Source organism: Plectropomus leopardus, chromosome 5, assembly GCF_008729295.1.
Source record: "Plectropomus leopardus isolate mb chromosome 5, YSFRI_Pleo_2.0, whole genome shotgun sequence".
Classification (NCBI taxonomy): Eukaryota; Metazoa; Chordata; class Actinopteri; order Perciformes; family Serranidae; genus Plectropomus; species Plectropomus leopardus.
Genome location: NC_056467.1, coordinates 23,452,235 through 23,471,997, shown reverse-complemented (window position 1 = coordinate 23,471,997; position 19,763 = coordinate 23,452,235). Strand labels below are relative to the sequence as shown.

At 37.9% G+C, this 19,763-nt stretch overlaps 2 protein-coding genes across 2 annotated transcripts; one reads left to right on the top strand and one right to left on the bottom strand.

The window, feature by feature from the left end:
* Window positions 1-1,417: 1,417 nt before the first annotated feature.
* On the top strand, window positions 1,418-7,449 carry LOC121943124 (multidrug and toxin extrusion protein 1-like). The gene is made up of 17 exons (XM_042486542.1): window positions 1,418-1,580; window positions 1,949-2,050; window positions 2,292-2,360; window positions 2,459-2,607; window positions 3,879-3,921; window positions 4,056-4,100; window positions 4,260-4,357; window positions 4,439-4,536; window positions 4,638-4,751; window positions 4,917-4,984; window positions 5,196-5,304; window positions 5,394-5,469; window positions 5,582-5,651; window positions 5,771-5,903; window positions 6,009-6,103; window positions 6,908-7,015; window positions 7,174-7,449. The coding sequence occupies exons 1-17, from the start codon at window positions 1,473-1,475 to the stop codon at window positions 7,447-7,449; spliced, it is 1,761 nt and encodes a 586-aa protein (XP_042342476.1). The 5' UTR covers window positions 1,418-1,472.
* Window positions 7,450-7,490: 41 nt separating this feature from the next.
* Window positions 7,491-15,121, bottom strand: slc47a3 (solute carrier family 47 member 3). Its single transcript, XM_042486541.1, has 17 exons — window positions 14,946-15,121; window positions 14,048-14,149; window positions 13,893-13,961; window positions 13,661-13,809; window positions 13,494-13,536; window positions 12,700-12,744; window positions 12,312-12,409; window positions 12,128-12,225; window positions 11,691-11,804; window positions 11,541-11,608; window positions 11,314-11,422; window positions 10,065-10,140; window positions 9,662-9,731; window positions 9,453-9,585; window positions 9,206-9,300; window positions 9,074-9,116; window positions 7,491-8,027 (listed from the first exon to the last, which is right to left on the bottom strand). Exons 1-17 carry the CDS (start codon window positions 15,078-15,080, stop codon window positions 7,816-7,818), a joined length of 1,659 nt encoding a protein of 552 aa, XP_042342475.1. The 5' UTR covers window positions 15,081-15,121; the 3' UTR covers window positions 7,491-7,815.
* Window positions 15,122-19,763: the final 4,642 nt, after the last annotated feature.

Genomic DNA, 19,763 nt, shown 5'->3' with positions numbered 1-19,763 from the left:
CCTGTCAGACTGCATTCCTGATTTTGACCTTTGCCTGGTTTGTTATTCCGTTAGCTTATGTAACCCCGGCTTTGATAATAAATCACTGAAGTCTGTTTGGGTCAAAGGTCCCAGATCACCAAGAGCAATACTCAAGTTCATAAACAATAAGAGCAGGTTTACTGTATGTTAAAGGTTGCCTTGCCAGTTTTTGATATACATGTGATAAATATAAAAGTCCTGCCATTGTCATGCTACAGTGAAATACAATAAAGATGAGGGGAAAATGCTAGTTAAGGGATGTGGTATTTATTAAAGCCACATCAGGTCAATTTCACCTCCTTATATGTAGTTCCCAATTGTAATTTAAAAGAGAGCATTGGCATTTTAGTAAGATCGGCAACCTCCAAGGCTGGAAGACCATTGTAAAAGTGCCAAAAACTGCAGTTCATCAAATGGCCACTTGAGTCTGGCTACAAAACAGAGTGAATCCCCAGACCCCCATGCGAAAATGCCTAAACTTAGAGCAGAAATAAACATGTTTACAGTACAAAAAAAAGGTTTTGTTTAATTTCAACATTCATGATAACTCTACAGGGGCATATATTCTTTAATAACACACCTATTCACATTTTATTTCGGCCCAAAGTTCTGAATGTTTAAGGGCAGGGCTAGATGAGAGACACGCTGTCTGTGAGGCATTGTTACTGTGTATGAGTCAGATTCACTCCTCATTTCTGTACAGCGTCCCCCTTTTGTCCAAATATGGCCACTACTGGCTCCAAAAGTCAAATTAGTAATGGACTAGATGCCAACCTCCAAGCTTGAAAATGGCAGTTGACAAAAACAGTGGTTGATGTTACAGTAGCTACTTGTATTACTTATACAATCTATGAGTAAGACTCAGAGAAAAGCAAACCATATATAAAAAAATGGCTGAGTTGACCCTTTATTCTTCTTTTTTATTCTACTACAATGTGTTAATGTTAAAGTGCAGTTTCCATTATTTCAGTGCGTAACAAATCCATCAATAAACAGTCGCAAAGTCAGTGTCTCCATTTGACAATATATTTTATGATTGTGATCCACTTTACTTTTGTCTTGACACTTCAAGCATTAAGTTTAATCAGTACATTAAATATATTCAATATGTATTATCTTTGGAGCGATGGAAAACCTGCATATTAGATCACTGACCAGAGCTAGGTAGTAGTTAATTGTGGTTTACATGTTTAGCCTCTTGAGATCAAAACATTCTTGCTTTTACATCATCCATCTTTGACTTTGTTGTGATTGCAGTTTTTTTTTCTCTCTTGTTTTTCCACAATCTGCGTTGTCTCAGCTGGCTTTGGCTTTATTCCAGAGCAGCTGTAACCACATAACCACATTTAATCTTTTTTTTATCCTTTCAAACATCCTGGAGAGCAACTGAGACAAGCGCATGATAGAAAAGACAGTCAAAAGGACCTGCATTGGCTTTTTCTCCTACAGACATGGATGCATCCAGTGACAGGCTTTTCTGCTGCAGGTGGGTGCGCCACAGGGTGCCTTTGGCCCACAGAGAGGAACTGTACCACATCCTGAGGATGACAGGGCCTCTGGTAAGGACTGGCTCTGTTTTTATATCTTGCTCTGTTTGTCAGGGACTGTGTGGACTGAAGCTGTCCTTTGTAATACGCTTCTATACACAATAGAAGATTGATGCAGTTTTTCTTTGCCAGAGAAAAGAGATGTTGAGATGTCAGGTAAACAGAATTTTGTGCCTGAGACTTGGAAGCAGAAGTCAATAGACCTAAAACAGTGTTAGGCAGGTTTCAACAGTGGCTTCAAGCTGTCAGAGTGGTTATTGTTTGTCAAGAAGACACAGTCTTCTTAACATGATAAAATTACGAATGTGTTTACTGTAATACATCAAAGAATGAGCTTGTAGCCGTATCAACTGCACCATTGTTAATGTTTGTCTTTCCAGTTGCTCTCTCGAATCCTCCATTACCTGCTCCCATTCGTGGTTACAATGTTCTGTGGGCGTCTGGGAAATGAAGTGATGGCAGGCTATGGTTTAGCTTCTGCTGTAAGTGGTCATCTTTATGCTCAAAGGACTTGTCGAGGCCAGTGTGACGAAATGACGTGGAAATGTAATTTCAAGAAAGACTAATATTATAAACTCAGATAACTTTTTCAGTTGTCTCAAAATCCTTCTGATTTAATCAATATGTAGTTCATTTACTGTTATGAGTCAAAGAAGTATTGGTTACATCAGAGTCCTAAAGAGTATAACAGACCGAATAAAGTTTGTTTCACATTCATTTCAGGCCATTAATGTTACCACTGCAGCAACAGGATATGGTCTAGGACTGGCATGTGATACTCTGGTGTCTCAGGTGTGGAAAACCCTTTATGCTATGATGACACTGTAATTACGTATTATCTCCTTCTGATTGTTACCCCCCCATTCTAAAATGTGGATTATGTTGTGCAGACATTTGGAGGTAAGAACCTGTTGCGGGTGGGAGTGATCCTTCAGCGGGGAATCATCATCCTGTTGTTGTTCTGTCTGCCCTGCTGGGGTCTGCTCATTAACGCCCAGGCCATCCTGCTATGCATGGGCCAGGACCCTGAGGTGGCAAGGTAACAAACAGCCCAAACACATAGTGATATTATTACTGCTACTATGACTGATGTGGGCAAGTCTGACGGTGAATGGGTCAAACAAAAACAGAACTTTCACCCAGGAGACAGCTGTTTGTGTCCTATGTGAAACCATAGACTGCATATAAAGATGGACAACATGTCAGCTCCCCAGAAGTGTAACTTTTTTTGTCTTGATCGCCCCCTGGTGTCTGACTGCAGTATAGGTCTTAAAGCCTGACCCTCCATGTTAGTGAATGGTACACAGGTCAAACTAAAAGCTCAAAGTGTACGCCAAATAAATTTTTCCCAAAGATGTTTTCTGTCACTGAGGGTAGTTCTCATCACCTAAGGATGTTTACTTCAGAAAGACAGCATGCATGCGGCAAGCAGAAACTGACACATTACCTGAAATGTCCAAAACTGAACTTTGAGGCATACCTAAAACGTAATAGTTTGAAGCAAAAGGGCATTAACCAAATGGCTGTAATTGGCGAGTTGGAAGTGATAACATGTTGCTTCAGCATACTAACTTTGTTAGGCATTTGGTTGTGAGTACAGAGGGTTTATCAGAGCAAATGTAAACTCAGCTGCTGCTACTGCAGTGTCAGGCTATTCTCTTTGCGCTGTCCATACATATGCTCATGAAAAGCACTGCACCACAATTCTAATATAACCCACGTAATCATTATCCAGTCATTTATGAATAACCCACACAATCTGAAAAGCTACGATTGCATGACTAATGTGCTGATGAGAGTCAAGAAGGAAGTAGTTTAAAAACCAAAAGTCTGTGCTAAGACGCAGGTTGGGGTCAAACAACACAGGACTTTCCATCAGGAGACCCCTGTTTGTGTCCCATGCGAAACCAAGTGAACTTTGAGTTATTTTATGGTACTGTGCATTGTTGCCATGCTTCTTTTTCTTAAATCTGACCTATGTAACTTTACATTAAGTACATTATTTAATGTTGATTATGTGCCTTTTTTTCGTGGGCCAATAATTTATTAGATATCATACAAACTGTTGTGGGCGCTTTTCTTGTGCATTTTTGTTGTGAGGACATAAAACCAGAACAATGCACTAACAAGGCCTGAATGCTCAATTGTTGTGGGTTCTTCATCACAAGCGAATTTATATAACTCATAGTCATTCTGTTCAGGTTTGATTTTTTTCTTTTATATTAATGAATGCATTGAATAGGAAATATTATCTTTAATTGAAAGTGCTTATTTGTCTTTAATTAGAACTCAATACTGTCTTGATTTCAGAATAGCCCAGCTGTATATTACAGGCTTCCTTCCTGCAGTACCAGTGAGTCATACCTTTTCGCTCACCTTTTAATGAAAACTCAACACATTTTTCTCATAATGTTTTCTTGTTTTTCTCCTCAATAAACTGCTAAATTAATAAAAAAAACACCCTATTGAAATCATCTGTCTCTGTAGGCTATGTTTCTACAACATCTCCAGGTGTCTTACCTGCAGAACCAGGTGCATTGCTGTTGTAAACTTAAGTCCACTTCTCTGTGTTTGTCCCATTCTGCTTCATCTTATTCCAGTGAATACAAATGTTGTCAGTCTTATTAGATGTAATTTCTAAATAGAAAGGAATACGTCAGTAATTATACTGCCCTGTGTTTGTGTACTTAGGGTATAATACTGCCGCAAATGTATGCTGCTGCCATGGCAAACATAGCCAGTGTGGTGACAAATTACATCTTCCTATACTGGCTTGATTTTGGTGTTAGGTTGGTATACTCACACACTTCAGGATCTGGTCAAACTTTCACATACAGACATATCAGTGTGTCTGTGTGCATGTCTTACAGTGGATCTGCCGCAGCCAACACTCTATCTCAGATTTACATCTGCGCTTTCCTGTTTGCTTACATTTGGTGGAAGAAGCTCCATGTAATAACATGGGGAGGTGAGAGAAAGCTATTTTTTGTCTCTATTTGTGATGACCTTATGATCTGTGGAACACTTTGCACAGGCTCCTCAAAAATAAGTTTCTCTCTCCCCCTGCAGGCTGGTCAGTAGAATCACTGCAGGAGTGGGGCTCCTTCATGAAACTGGCCATACCCAGCACATTAATGAAGTGCTTTGAGTGGTGGGTTTATGAGTTTGGTGGATTCTTTGCAGGTAATCCAAGTATTAGAAAGTCTTCTAGATAGAGCAAACACTAAAACTGATGATAATATTATAAATGATAAAATATATAAATTATAAATCTTGTTTTAAACCAATCAGTTACCTGTATGAATTCTGAGTCATGGCTGTTTGCTCTTCTTTGTCTCTGATGATCAGGAATGCTGAGTGAAGACGAGCTGGCAGCCCAACATGCTGTAATAATGGTGGCATTCATCACCTACATGGTAATTACTATGAGAAAGCATCATATTTTTGCTTTAACAGTCTTACCCGAACATCTCACAGATTTAGATTTGTTGAAAAGCAAATTTTACAAATTAAAGCTATGGTTGAGTCTTTCAGCTCTCGAGAGAAAGCTCTTTTTTATATCAGTGTCAGTACCTTCTTATTCCTTTATGTATTTTTTCATACTTTTATGAACTTATGCATCTATAGTTCCCTCTTGGTATTCAAGCTGCAGCGTGTGCCCGAGTGGGTAACGCTCTTGGTGCAGGAGACACTGCCAGGGCGCTTCTCACCACCAAGATGTCATTTGTTCTTGCAGGTCAGTAATAAACATGTCTGTTGTTATATTTAATAAATCAGCATTTGATGTTTGATTTAATCATCATTTTCACAGTTCCTCTTTTCTAGGAAGCTTTGCGCTTGTTGAAGGTCTTTTGCTGGGTTTGACTAAAACAGTAATTGGCTTCATCTTCACCTCTGATGAGTGAGTCTCTGCAGCTGCACTCACATTTCATAACTATAATGCTCTATGTTTTGTAAGTGCTACTGCTGCATGCAAAAATTGACCTAGAAAAATACACAAAACCTTGTTTCAGGAAGATCATAGGTCTGGTCTCACATCTGATGAATGTGTACTGTTTCCTTCAGTTCTTTGATGCTCTTGTGGTGAGTCCAACAGTTTTTCTTGTTAGCAAAGCAGATGTTTAAGTGTCTGAAAGTTGGCATATGGTGGCCAGTGGAGTGATAATCCATAATAATAAGAGATTTGTCTCTTTGCATCCTAGTGTGTGTGCACAGGGATCTTCTTAGGAACAGGCAAACAAAAGATACCAGCTGTGGCCAATTTCATTGGATACTACTGCATAGGACTGTCACTGAGCATTACTTTAATGTTTGTTGCAAAACTGCGAGTTTTTGGTAATTATACAAAAGGATTTTTCATGTTTCATTTCCGAACACTATTTTTTTTTCAAATGACTCTTGCTGTGTACTTAACTAATTAATCTGTCTTCTTCTCTATAGGATTTTGGCTAGGACTGCTTGTTTGTGTCATTGTACAATCAACCTTCTACATCATTGTCATCTCCAAGTTGAATTGGGAGAGAATGACAGAGGAGGTATGCTGAGCAGTGGCTCAGAATTCAGAATTTACTGAGCTAGGTTTTACTGATTATTTCTTGCATGTAAGAATAAGAACAATCTGAAATTGGTTAATATGTCCTTCTGGTGTAAGCCTTGAGGTAATCATGAAAAAGGCCTCATATTTTGTGTGCACATTTATGACTTTGTGGTTGAGCATGTCTTGTGGTTACAGTGATTTACAATTATTGAAAAAACCCTTTTTATTGACTATTTTTTACTGTCATTGATTTCTGATTCCTCACATCTCTTAACGGGCCAGTAGGGGCCAAACATTTTCTGGCTAACAACAAAACCCTGACAGTCTGTTGCAGGCCACATTCTGTCATTTGTCATGGTTAAAAAACTGCCATCCCTATTTTTCGTCATCTGTAATGCCATTTTCATGGTAAGGCAGTCAGCAGGGACAGTTTCACTGGCCATAGCATTTCAGAAGTGGAGTGTTTTGCTGGCTTGATTTTGTAGGCTTGCAGATTTTTTTAAATTCTTTTTTTTCCTTGATATTTGTACTTTTACCAAAAGGAAGTAAGCAAGCTTTGCAGTTGAATTCAGTCAGTCAGTCAGTCATTTTCTGTAACCGCTTGTCCTCGTAAGGGTCGCGGGGGGGCTTACAGCCAATCCCAGCTGTCATCGGGCGGAAGGCGGGGTACACCCTGGACAGTTCGCCAGACTATCGCAGGGCCAGTTGAATTCATCTGCTTGAATTACAAAACTGCTTAGAGTGGCCTAAAAGAGATCTGTTAAGTGTACTTTTATAGTTTTTTGTTTTTATTTGTTTGCAGGCTGTAAACCGAGCGGGAAAAAACACTGCCAAGACATTAACAAGATCAGCTGCTCTGTCAGATACTGCGGGTAATGCCACTGCTGACCAGACAGCGAGTAATGGAGATGTAAGTGGCCTGCTAAACTTAATATTAGCAACAATTGACAATCAATTCACAATAATACATATCTATAAGGTTCATGTTATCGTTAGACTGAGTCTGACGCTGCTTGCTTTTGTTACAACTCAACAAAAAGAAATGATGTGTAATGTCTTTTTCCCAAGTCAGTGGATGGCCACATGTCTGTGAGCATAGAGTGCAATGATGGGAACACAGAGACACAGGGTGGACATATGGTCCAGCATGTGAAGGCTGGTCGTCTCTCTACTACCCAGCTGATCCTCCGACGAGGTCTCACAATGTTTGCAGCAGTTGCGCTTCTGGCAGTGGGAGTAAGCGTGCACTTCATCGTGCCCTTGCCAGATACCCTGCCGTCAAAAGCAAACTTTACTTTGGACTGGATTAACACAACATATACCACTGTGCTGGTCCCAAAATGAAGAGTCAGTCTGACCATGAGAGACAAAGACAACAGCAATGCTTCTGTTGATTGTATTAAATGCAAAGATTGTCAAACTGTCTTCAGCTTGACCCATTTTTTACAGAATGTGGTGCCAAACACTTGCAGATTCACTGAAAAAATCTTATGAAATCATGTTTGAGGGTAATATTTTGCTTGTGGAGATTAATTCATTGATCATACACCGTTTCCCTTTCTGTTCTGTCAGCTGTCTGCTCATCTGCACATGTGCCTTTCTTCTGCATGTCCTGCCTCTGCATCTTACAATACGCAAACATCTGCATCATGTTGCGCACTGGTGGCTATAGAGATACTTAATACTGAATACAGTAGACTTTGGCCAAGGTCATGTAACTAAGTTAGTGATTAGTAGGTTCATAATGATTCCAACAGCCAGGATGAACAGCATGATGGCCAGAGTCAGGCCCCGACGCAGAACCAGCGCCCTGTGAGAGAGCTCCCCCTCTACTGTTCTTTCTGCTGGTTCTGCCTCTGTGTCAACCAGGTCCAGGGTGTCTATTGGGCCCTCTGAGCTCCTGGGATCATCAGGTTCGGGACCTGGACATAAAAAAATGTGACTGTGACATTTTCACTAAGATATATCTATCTGTTACCTTGAAAATACAAGATTCTATCTGACAATTCTGTTATACATTAGTTATTCGCTGAAACTATTCTCATTAATACTTTATGTAGGTTTATTTTTTAGTTTTATGCATTAATACAGAGACTAAGTTAAACCTGAACTTACCTTTCTAATTACAGTGAGATGGCTTATTCTAATGCATCTTAGCCAGAATGAATGTTAACATTAGTGATTAGTGACTGATTATAAATTCAGTTTCCAGCCAGCTGTAAATGAACTGTATTGATCTAATTAGGGCAATAAATTGACAGAAAATAATGTTCCAACTATTTTGATGATTGATTAATAGTTTCAGTCATCTATCAAGCACAAATGGAAAGTTATGTTATGTTACATCACATTATGTTACATTATGGAGTGTTACTGTCATTAGCAATTTGCAGGTAATGAACTTTGAGCATTTTCACTGTTTTGAAGCAATTTTGTACATGAATCAAGGCACACACCAAAAGACAAAAGGCGTAGTGTGAGTCTTCTCTTGTTTTTAATGTAAGGTGTTAATAAAAGTGTCAACCCAAGCATCCTGATGTGCCTTGGAAATTTAATTTCCTTGATATATGTGTTTATATCATCATGTGGTGTATGGCTGTGTTTCTTGTCTGTGCTCTGTTTTCTCTTGTCTCCTCAGGTGCCTTCCTCCTCTCTCCTTACCACACAGAGAGCAGTCGAGCACACCTGTGCTCAATCTGCTCGTCAGGAGCAGGCAGCTTAAAAGAACTGAAAAGGCACACTGATAGTGCCAGTGTGTCAAATGGCAGTAGAGAGGCTGTGTGTGTTGATATAGGGGTTCTTGACATGAAAAGGGTTAGGAACCTCTGCCATATACTACCTTTAGACTATGTTTCTCATGGTCTAAACTGGCTTCCAAGGAAGAGTTTATCATTTCCCCTGCTGAACAGAATAAATGATGTTTTCTCTATCAGTATAAATGCTTAAGTTGCTACACAATGTTTCTTACTTGTGTCTGTGGAGCCCCCACACACTCCCGCTCTGATCTGAGCCTGAAAGAGAAACAACGTGTGAACATTTAATTATAAAGAAGTAGCCTTAGGCCATTTAAAAATGGAAAGATTAAGCTCTGAAGACTAACCTCAACTGTAGCTTTCTTCCAGTTCATTCTTACCAGGTAGGTTATCAGAACTGAGCACTGCAGAAACACACAGGAAAACAAGCCTATCCAAAGACCTGAGGGAAACAAAGAGACATCTTTAGCTTTAAGAATAGCATAGATGTTGACATCATGGTGGATCTCTGACTCTGAAAAAAAAGGCACCAGGGACAAAACAGAAAATTAAGTTAGGCAGCAATGTGGCTTAAAAACATGCTGTAAATCTTACCCTTGATTCCTAATTTGGCTGCAAACATCAACGACACTCCAATGGGAAAACCAACACCATAATATCCCAAAATATTGCAAACAGCCCCAATCTTCTGTTTACCTGCTCCTCTTATAATGCCTCCTGAAGCAGCCTAGTCATGTGAAAAGAAAAAAGGGGTGGTTAAACTTGACAAAAATCAAATTGTTTGGACATAATTTCATACTTACAGATGTTGCATCTAGGAGGATGAATGGAGCATATAAAGATATCACATCTGCAACCCTTTCCCTGATTTGTCTGAAAAAAAGAGACTTACAAGTTAAGAGATGAAACTTTGTCATGTAATTTGTGTATTATATTTGAGCACTGAGACACATTATATTATCCTCGAAGATAAATTGCCGTGAGTCACGGTGATGCTGTGACTACCATTCCCCGCAAGTTAATATTTAAAAGAATATACGAGCAAAGTTCACTGCTTTCTGTACAGGCAATAAATGACGTCATGGTGAAAGGTCATTTAAGCAGTGGCTATCTCTCTTCACACTGACTGAAAGTTAATATAACACTCTGTGTTGTTTTACAAAGGTAATGAATATAGTTGTGGTTACATGATAAAGACATACTTACTCGTCATAAGAAAAGACATAAGAGATGTGGTCTTTTAGGCCCCCAATGACAGCTGACAGACATATGGAGACTGACACTGTGGTAAAAAGTAACAGGCTTAATTTTCCACCAATTGCATGCTTTAAAATGGTGCTGTATTAGTTTATTTTCTGTAAGTACACTGATTTATATTCACACAATGGTAAAAGCACATGCAAGAACTTTTCAGGCATGTACTTTGAGCTACACTGATTTCTTGAGTGAAATTAAGATTAATTCTAATGGTATCTTAACTTCAAATACAGGTTATTTTGATAACATATAAACATAAAGCTTAGAAATTGAGTTCAAAAGAGCTATTCATGTTTTTGCATCAGCCACTGCAGTTAGCAGCCCCGTCCACGATGAGAGCACCTGTAAAACAGTGATTCTTTGCGTGTGTACTTTTGTCAAGACTAATGCCTGAATTCTTCAGTCATGGCCCAAAAACATTTTTGTGAGGTCACAGGGACCTCGAACTGTGTGAGAGGTCAAGTTCAAGTGGATGTTTGTGCCAAATTTGGGGAAATTCCCACAAGGTGCTCTTGAGATATCATTTTCACAAGAATGAGATGGATGCAAGGTCACAGTCACCATTGACCACCAAAACTGATTCAATTTATTGTTGAGTTCAACTGACCGTGTATGCCAAATTTGAAAAGAGAAATCCCTCACATTGTTCTAGAGGCATTGTTCACAAGGATGAGACAGAAAAGGTCACAGTAAACCTTGACCTTTGACCTATGTCCACATAAATCTTATCAGTTCATCATTAAGTTCAAGTGAATGTTTGTGCCAAATTTATGATATCTCATTCAGGAGGATGAGATGTGCAGAAGTACATGCCGTCGAACAGACAGACGTACAAATGGATGTACAACCTGAAAACATAATGCCTCTGGCCACGGCTACCGCTGGCACAGGGGAATAAAAAGGCATGCACACATTAGCAGGTGCACGGCTAGCAGCCCGTCTCCAAAATGCCTAACAGTGTTGAAGAAACATTGATTTGTAGAGTGAAACCGCTTTCAGAATTTTCACTGGTTTGAATTACCAGGTTTATTTATTTTGGGGAGGAAGAGACTACGTGAATAATTTGGCACTAAATATAAACATAAACATGAATTCTACTCAAGACAAGTTTCAGTTGGTTGCAATTTGCAATCCTCAATGTTAGCCAGCACTAAATCGTCCTAAATCTCACCAACTGGGACTTTAAGAGCATACTGACCTGCACAGAACATTGTCAATTTAGCAGACAGCTTAGCCTGCTCTGTATTTCCAGCACCCAAGGAGTTTCCAACTCTTACATTGCCTGCTATACTGAAACCCATGGGGAACTAATAAAAAAAAAAAATATATATATATATATATATTAACATGCTGCACATACAAATATGTGATTCATTTCACAAGATAATTTGATGAATATTCACTATATGATGGAAGTAAATTTACCATGTATGCAACATTTGCCAGTTCGTACACAACTGCTTGAGCTCCAAGCTCCACTTCACTAATTAGACCTGTCAAAGACAAACAGTGCTTAGATTTTAGACCATCTTCACAAAAATGCTTTTAAAGCCACGCAGTGGCCTGTGACATTACCTGCCAGAAAACCTCCAATCTCGTACGTCCACCACTCTACACACATCATGACCATGCTGGGGATGGCCAGGCGGATGTATGAGTCCCACTCTTGCAGACACTCTTTTGACCAGCCTGTGTGGTCAAATATTTAGTTAATAAATCATTTGTCGACTAGCATGTGCAAAAATAAGGTAATATTAGGTCAGCGTCTTTATTTCAACAATCAAATGTGTACCAACGCTAAGGAGCTCTGCTGGGAACGTACTATAATCAAGTCAGATGGGTGTCCATTGGCAGGCTTACGATGATTTGATATCTACTATGAAATTCTTACATTTCTTGAATGACTAGTATTCTGTCTCTGAAGATGGATGTTTAGCTTCTTGAAACACCTCAAATATATAAGTCTGATTATATGCAGGATCAGTATCCTCTGATGCAAATGTGGCACTCACCTCCCCAGGTGGCCTTATGAAGGCCTTTCCACATGATATATGCATAGAGAACTGCAGCCATGCAGAACTGAGAAATGGTGTTGGCAACAGCAGAACCTCTGTAAAGAGTATTTCATTGCATGGTATTGGTTATGTGATGCAGGCAATAATGGTGTTACTGAATGACTGAATAGGTAATACTTACTCTACTCCCAGATGTAATACATAAAGGAAGATGTAGTTGAAGAGAGCGTTAAGAAGATTGACCACAATGCCTGTGAGTACCTGTGGCCATATGATTCCCTTAAAAAAAAACAGCCGCACATTATTTTTTTATTTATTTTGAAACAGGCCAAGTGAAAACCTAAAGATAACTACAGGGGATATCTCAGGCTTTTCTGCCAATATGTCATCAACCAAATATAAACAGACAGACACAGTTTAGCAATTATTACATACCTCTGTACCTGATACTGTAACTAAATTTATAGAAGTCTGACACAAGCTATATAATGTTTCTTTCATTTAAAAAACCTGTCTTGTCCTTATTTCAGCTCATCAGTTACTTGATGTGGAATAGTAATGGACCTTACCTGGTTTTGCAGATATCTTGTTTCTAATGAATACATGAATGCAGCCTGAATAGAAAAGGAGAAAGAAACAAAAAACAGACAAGAATTACCGCCCCACAGTTGCACTTCACAATCATGTCTGTAAAAACATGAATGTTTCAATCCCATCTTCCAGCACAAAAGCTCTATATGATCAGCAGTTTTAAACCAGGGATCTTTTGGAAATATGATACTTAATCATTTTATCTTATTGGAAATTAGTGTGATATCTAGGGATAACTGACTTCTGAATTCTTGAGTAATGATCACTTTGTGAGGTTACAGTGACTTGAAGTGAAATTTTGTGCCAAATTAGAAAGAATTTCTTCTCAAGGCATTCTTGAGATATACCTTCACAAGAATGAGACAGATGCAAGGTCACTCTGGCTTTGACCTATGACCACCAAAATCTCATCAGGTTATTGTTGAGTCCATGTGGATGTTTGTGCCAAATTTGAAGAAATTCCCTCAAGGCATTTTTGAGATATCATGCCCACAAAAATAAGACAGACAATCGTCATATGGACACGTACACATACGAACATATGGACAAACGAAAACTTAATGCCTCTAGCCATGGCTGGCAGGGTGGCATAACAATCCCTGAATTTCACAATAGATATCAATATATCATATTTCAGAGCTGCTTATTCTTAATAAATGAATAACACCTCATCCCAGCATGCACTTGGACGAGTGTAGCAATTGAACAACAAACAAAAAACAGCAGGGCATTCATTGTTTCAGGAAGATGTCATGATGAGGGAAATACTCACAGGTAGTGCTGGCATAAAGATATTCACATACACTTGAGCTAACCTAAAGAGAAATTTCCCATTAATATCAACAAGAAACATGTTTTGAAATATAATCATATATCAAAATGAAAAGTAAAAACACAAACTAAAGCAGACAAATATATGTGAATTTTGACACAGTTTACCTGGCCACCTCTGGTTTCTGTCTGACAGCCAACAGAAGGACCTCTGTGTTAACGAGAATCGCCCAACATGGGAAACATGCCAGTAACAAAATGAGGATCGCCCGCTGCAGAATGACCCCAACTCTCAGCAAGTTACGGCTCCCAAACGTCTACAACCAGATAGAATTTTGTTATTTTCTCAACACTTCTCAAATCGGATGTAAAACAGCGTATGGCAAGCTGAAACGCACACCTGAGAAATCAGAGTATCACATGCTGAGGCCAAACCCGATCCAATAGATATACCTGTTACATTAATAACCTGGAGATACAAAGCAAACATTGATTAGGTTCTGTTGCTTCATTGGTTTAGCTTTCACAGTGAAAGCATTTCTCCTCTGTACTTACTGCGATGGCTAAAGTCACCCCCGCCAGCTCTGTCCTCCCCAGATGGCCACAGAAAACAGTACTGACAAAACTCACTGCAAAACTCATGAGCTGGGCCATAAACTGATGAGAAAAACCACAGTGAATAAAAAGCATCAGGGGGAAAAATAAAAATTGATAACTTTATGTATGTATGTAAGTAAATGGAATTAGTATCTTGGAAGCCCATTTATGACAGTGTTATGGAAAAAGACATTCTGCAAGTTGTTATAATGAGAATATTTCTCAAAAATAATGATGCACTTACATCATAACAATGGCTTTGTATGTCAAAATAATCGAAAACTTCTTTAAAATAATGCCTAACTTATCTCATAATAATATCTTTGTATGTAAAATAATAGCCTTGTGTGTCAAAATTATATAAACGTCCTCAAAATAATGACTAAGTATCTCAAAATAATAAAGTTTTTTTTTTTTTTAAATAAAGGGGTCTCAAAGAGTTTCATATCATCTAGAAAGAGTTTCATATCATCTAGAAAATGTAACTCTTTATTTTGAAAGAAGTTACTCATTTTTTGAGAAAGTTACTATTTACATGTACATATTAATTTTTTATTTTGAGAAAGTTAGTTATTATTTTGAGATGCAAAGTCGTTTGAAAAAGTTACTCATTATTTTGAGAAATTCACTTATTAATCCGATGTTGGCTACTAACTAATTTCATTAGTAGCAATGACTTAGATGATTTTTAAAAATTAAATAGGCAGAACTGGACTTCCATATCTCAACCTGACCTGTACATTAAATGCTCCAACTTCCATCAACAGTTTATTAAAAATAGTTTAAACAGTTTTTATTCAGGTTAATATTCAGTTTAACATGACACTGATAACACATTTAAATACATGCTACTCACCACAGGTCCGGCCAGTTTAGATAGCTCTATTATTTCTGTCTTGAACCCAACAGGGGCCAACATGCGGATCCGCTTTATTATAAAACTTTCCCTCCATGAAGACAGAGGAGATGAGCTGTGCGTGCTGCTCTCCATGTTTCAGTAGGTGCAGTTACTGATCTTTTCACCGCTGTATACAAGCTCCTTCAGTCAGCCAAGGATCTCTGTCAGTGTTTAAATGATGTAAGCTGCTGTTAACTCCGCTTTCATATGAGGCACGTGGAGTCTGTCATTTCCTGTGAGTCAGCTGGCGGTCACATTTCAGCGGGGATTTTGGTCTAAAATGCGTGATTTTTCGACCATTCAAACTCTAAACTCAAACCTGACGACATATCTATTAACTTTCAGTTTCGATCGAGTATCTTTGTTTGCTACGGTAGGGGTAAAATCATATGTTTTTTCTGTCTATTTTAATTTTAACACGTGTCTATAGAAATCTATACAATTCATCTCACACAGTGGAAAAAAATGGATTCTTCTGTCATTCAATTATCACGTTAGTCATGATTTTGTAGTAAGTGCTGCATTATACCAGCAGATGGAGCCATTTCCTCAATAAAACGTGCAAACTGATCACATTGAAGTTATTTACAAAGTTGTGTCAATGTATTTCAAGGTCTTTATATCAGCATGTGACATCAAAAATTAAATAACATGAATAATTAGGCACTAAATCTCTATACTGAAAACGTGGTTTGTCTCCACACAAACATGTTTTTTTTTTTAAATCTCTAAATGTCCTTGATTTCTCTACTAAATTATTAGTAGTTTTTGGAAAATTAATAGATTCACAAGGCACTAGTACTTAATGATTTATATACCTTTTGTTAATGATTTACAAGTATAATCATGAGTCACCAACATTAATAGAGTCATTAACAAAAAGGCCCATTAAATGACTCTTAAGTAATTAACTGAAATTGAATTTATTTAATAAATAAAATGTATTTTTTTAAGTTATTTTCTTTAATTAAAGTCATATTAAATTACTTGTTGTTGAACTTAATCTACCCTTAAATTAAGAAAAGATTGTTTTAAGTTCCTCCTTCCTTGAGCTGCTTAATTATATTAGCAAACAAAAATTACGAGGTTGTTTAAGGTGGTCTACTAATTCTAAAATGCCATTGAAAACACAATTTTCTGAATTAAGGAGGGTTTAGAATTAGGCTTATTAAGAGGAGGTCAGTTGTCAGAAAAGCATCTGCCAAATGAATAAATGCAAACTTAAATGGTATTTTGAATCTTTTAAATATTATTTTCGAGTTTATTAGATCTCTCCTAAGAGGACAGGTTCAAGTTCAAATCTTTAATCACAAAATTTCTCAGGTAAATTAAGAAAATAAAGTGCATTGAAGGTGACTAGTTTCACACAGGTGCAATCCCAACAGCAAATACTGTAACTTTATGATGATGCCATGCGGTGGCTGGACTCAGCTGTTGGTTATTTTGGCCATCACTGTGTGAAAACAACAACAAAAATCTCTGTCACGACAGGCTGTCAGAGGGAAAAACTGCAGTTTGTTTGTTACATGTGAGAATCTCAGCATCAGGTGATTCTGTCCTGTAGGTCTGAAGGGAGGACATCACATCAAGGCACTTTGGAATGAAGGCGCACGCTCTTTGGTCACCAAAAAGTGCTTTATTTTGACATGCAGCAGAAAAACAGAAACAGGAAACTTGGAATCAGCTGACTGTAAATGTCAATTTAAGACTCAATTGAGCGGGCAGTTTCATCAAAACAGTCTATTGAGAAACTTCAGAGAGAGCGACACAATAGTAGGGTTGCACTGCGTTAGCCTCTTATTACACGCAAAAATGCCCTTTTTGGGATTGAAGTGGTGCAAAGAACACATGAACTGTGGTCAAATGGTCCTATGAGGTCATCCTTCACACTGTTTTTGAGCATGTGTGTGGTATACACCAAACAAGTGCATAAAATGAGAATGTTCCATAAGGTGAAGGGTGCATTTTCTGGCACTGAAGAAACAGTAAACCAGTAAACATGAAGGGTCTCTGTATTATGTAAGGACTACAGCTGTCCTACATGACAGTGCCACCAATCCACAGAGATCTTGACTTGTCCATGAATGATTAAATAAGCATGAAAATTATGGCCGCCTTAACCTGCAATGGGGCCTATTAAGGGGCTGTGTCCACCAAAGCGTTTTTTTTTCCCAGTTCAAAATGCCAGGTGCTTCACAGGAAATGTCCAGCTGGGAGTGCTATGGCGTGCTTTGGAGGCACAGTGTTTTATCAGATGTTTTTGTTGTGTCAGCTTGCTTTTGAATATCTGCAGAAGTAAATTTGGCATCCCTGCTCTGGGTGAAGGTAAGGCTGAAACTCATGGGGAGAGATGTGGGTTCATTGAAGGAAACATACATTAATATACTGCATATATTAGAAAATGTCTCCTCCATTGTAATTGTTGCTCAGCACTTGTACATGTAAGATGTGGCAGTTGGTCTTTGTGGCATTTTTCCAGTGTCTCCTCCATTGTGATTGAATGTCTGGGTAAAAAAAAAGCAGTAACAAGCACAGTATTTTACCCAAAATGGAACATTTCTCAACTCTCAACAATCAGAAAAAAAACACCAATGTCTGACATGAAGGGCTTTGTCACGCTGTAAGCGTTTGTAGTGTAGAATCTGAAGAGAATTTTAAAAATACACTGGTCTCAAGAAAAAAAAAAAAAAAAACTAAGGTGGATAAAGCTCCATATGTAATCCGGTATAATAATTTGATTTAACACAAATTAGTTCAGAAATGTGCACAATGTAAGCACAGTATCAAGTGAAATAACGGTGATATATATATATATATATATATATATATATATATATATATATATATATATATATATATATATATATATATATATATATATATATATATATATATATATATATATATACATATATATATATATATATAGAGAGGCAGTGCATGGGCGGGGGGGTGCGCTTTCAACATGGACCCTCCACCATGGATCCATAGGCACAAATATAACAAAAACATATATATATATATGTATGGGAGCCAGTGATTGCAAAATGACTACTATAATTAAGAAATGGGATGTAGTAAATGTAATTGTATATTTAGTAGTAATATATATACAGTATATATATGCATATAGATACAGAGGTGTGAACAGTTTATTAGTTTAGTTTGGTCAGTATGAACATACAACTTGAGGTCCTCAGTTACAGTGTCGGGGGGGGGGGTTCAATTTGGACCCTTCCACTTGGATCCGACACAGAAAAAAAAAAAAAAAAGCTCGCTTATTCTTGAGAAAAAAAATAGGACACAGCATTAATGACAGGCTAACTGTTACAGATTAATCCTTGTGCCATCACATGAGCTCGCCACAGCTATATTTCTGTCTGGCACCTGTCCATAACGGCTAGGTTATAATGAAGTCCACTAACATTAATGTATTGAAATATATTGGCCAATTAGAATCAGTGTTATTCTAAGTTGAGCTAGAGACTCTGACATACCGTCCACCTCAGAAACCATTGGTGTAAGTGCAAAAGGTGAGGCTAGAGTACCTAGCCATGCTATAACTGCTGCTATCTTAGCAACTACAGGCAAGTGAAAGAAGACCTAAAAATATTCAGGGAATTATCTCAAGTGCAACTCAGTATATGTAGTAGGGGGTCCCTGCTTCGTCTCTCTTTCAGCTAAGGGGTCAGAGGCATAGAAAGCATTGAAGACCCCTGACCTAAAGAGTGCAAAGAAAGGCCCTCTGTCCTGACCCTCTGTTCTGGATCGTTTAGCTTTTGGCCTGGCTCTTGTTCACACTTTAATTGGACACATTGCTAACTGAAACCATCTCTGGACACAAGTCTTTTTGTGTGAGGAAGGGTCGATCGTATCAAACAGGCTGCGTATTGTCCTTGTGTGTAACTGATACAGAAAAGGTTGAAGCCAATGTGGCTTTAAAAAAAGACTTCCCATCCACAAAAGACTCTCAAATGCATCAGGTGGACAAGTCACAAAATGTGTGTGCCTGGAAAAGTATCTTTGATCCCAAACAACAGTATGTGTGGTAGTAACTTATTAATCTTCCTAACTGCTCACTCAGCAGGCCTAGTTTTTAACAAGTTAATATATATGTGTGTGTTTTTTGTTAATAGCAGTGGTGGAAGAAGTATTCAGACCCTTTACTTAAGTAAAAGTACCAATACCACACTGTGAAAATACTTTGTAACCAGTAAAAGTCCTTCATTGAAAATGTTACTTAAGTAAAAGTAAGTAGGTATTATCAGGAAAGTGCCCAATGTAGAAAAAAAAGGGAAAAAAAACCACCCCAAAATCTCAAAACTATTCAAAAGAAATAGAAAAAAAGAAGGAATGAACGTCCACAAAACTCAAAATTAAAAAGAAAAAAAAAAACCCAAAACAAGAGAAAACACTTAAATGTTAATTAAACGCCAAAAATATATAGCAATTATTTTTCCCAAAATCAACTGACTGATTAATCAATTAACCAATCAATTGTTGCAGCTGCACTGTTTGGTAATTTAATTTATACCAAAACGTCATATTTTATAAACTTTTCCTGTTTTTTATGCAAAAAAAGAATAATTTGTAAAGTAACTATGGGTGGCAGGCAAATGTAGTGAAGCAAAATGTACGATATTTCCCACCGTAGTGTAGTCGAGTAGAAGTATAAAGTAGCATAAAAGGAAATATTCAGTAAAATAAGTAAAAATACTTGAGTAAATGTTCTTAGCTAGATCCCATCATTGGTTCCCAGAGGTATTTTATGTTCAT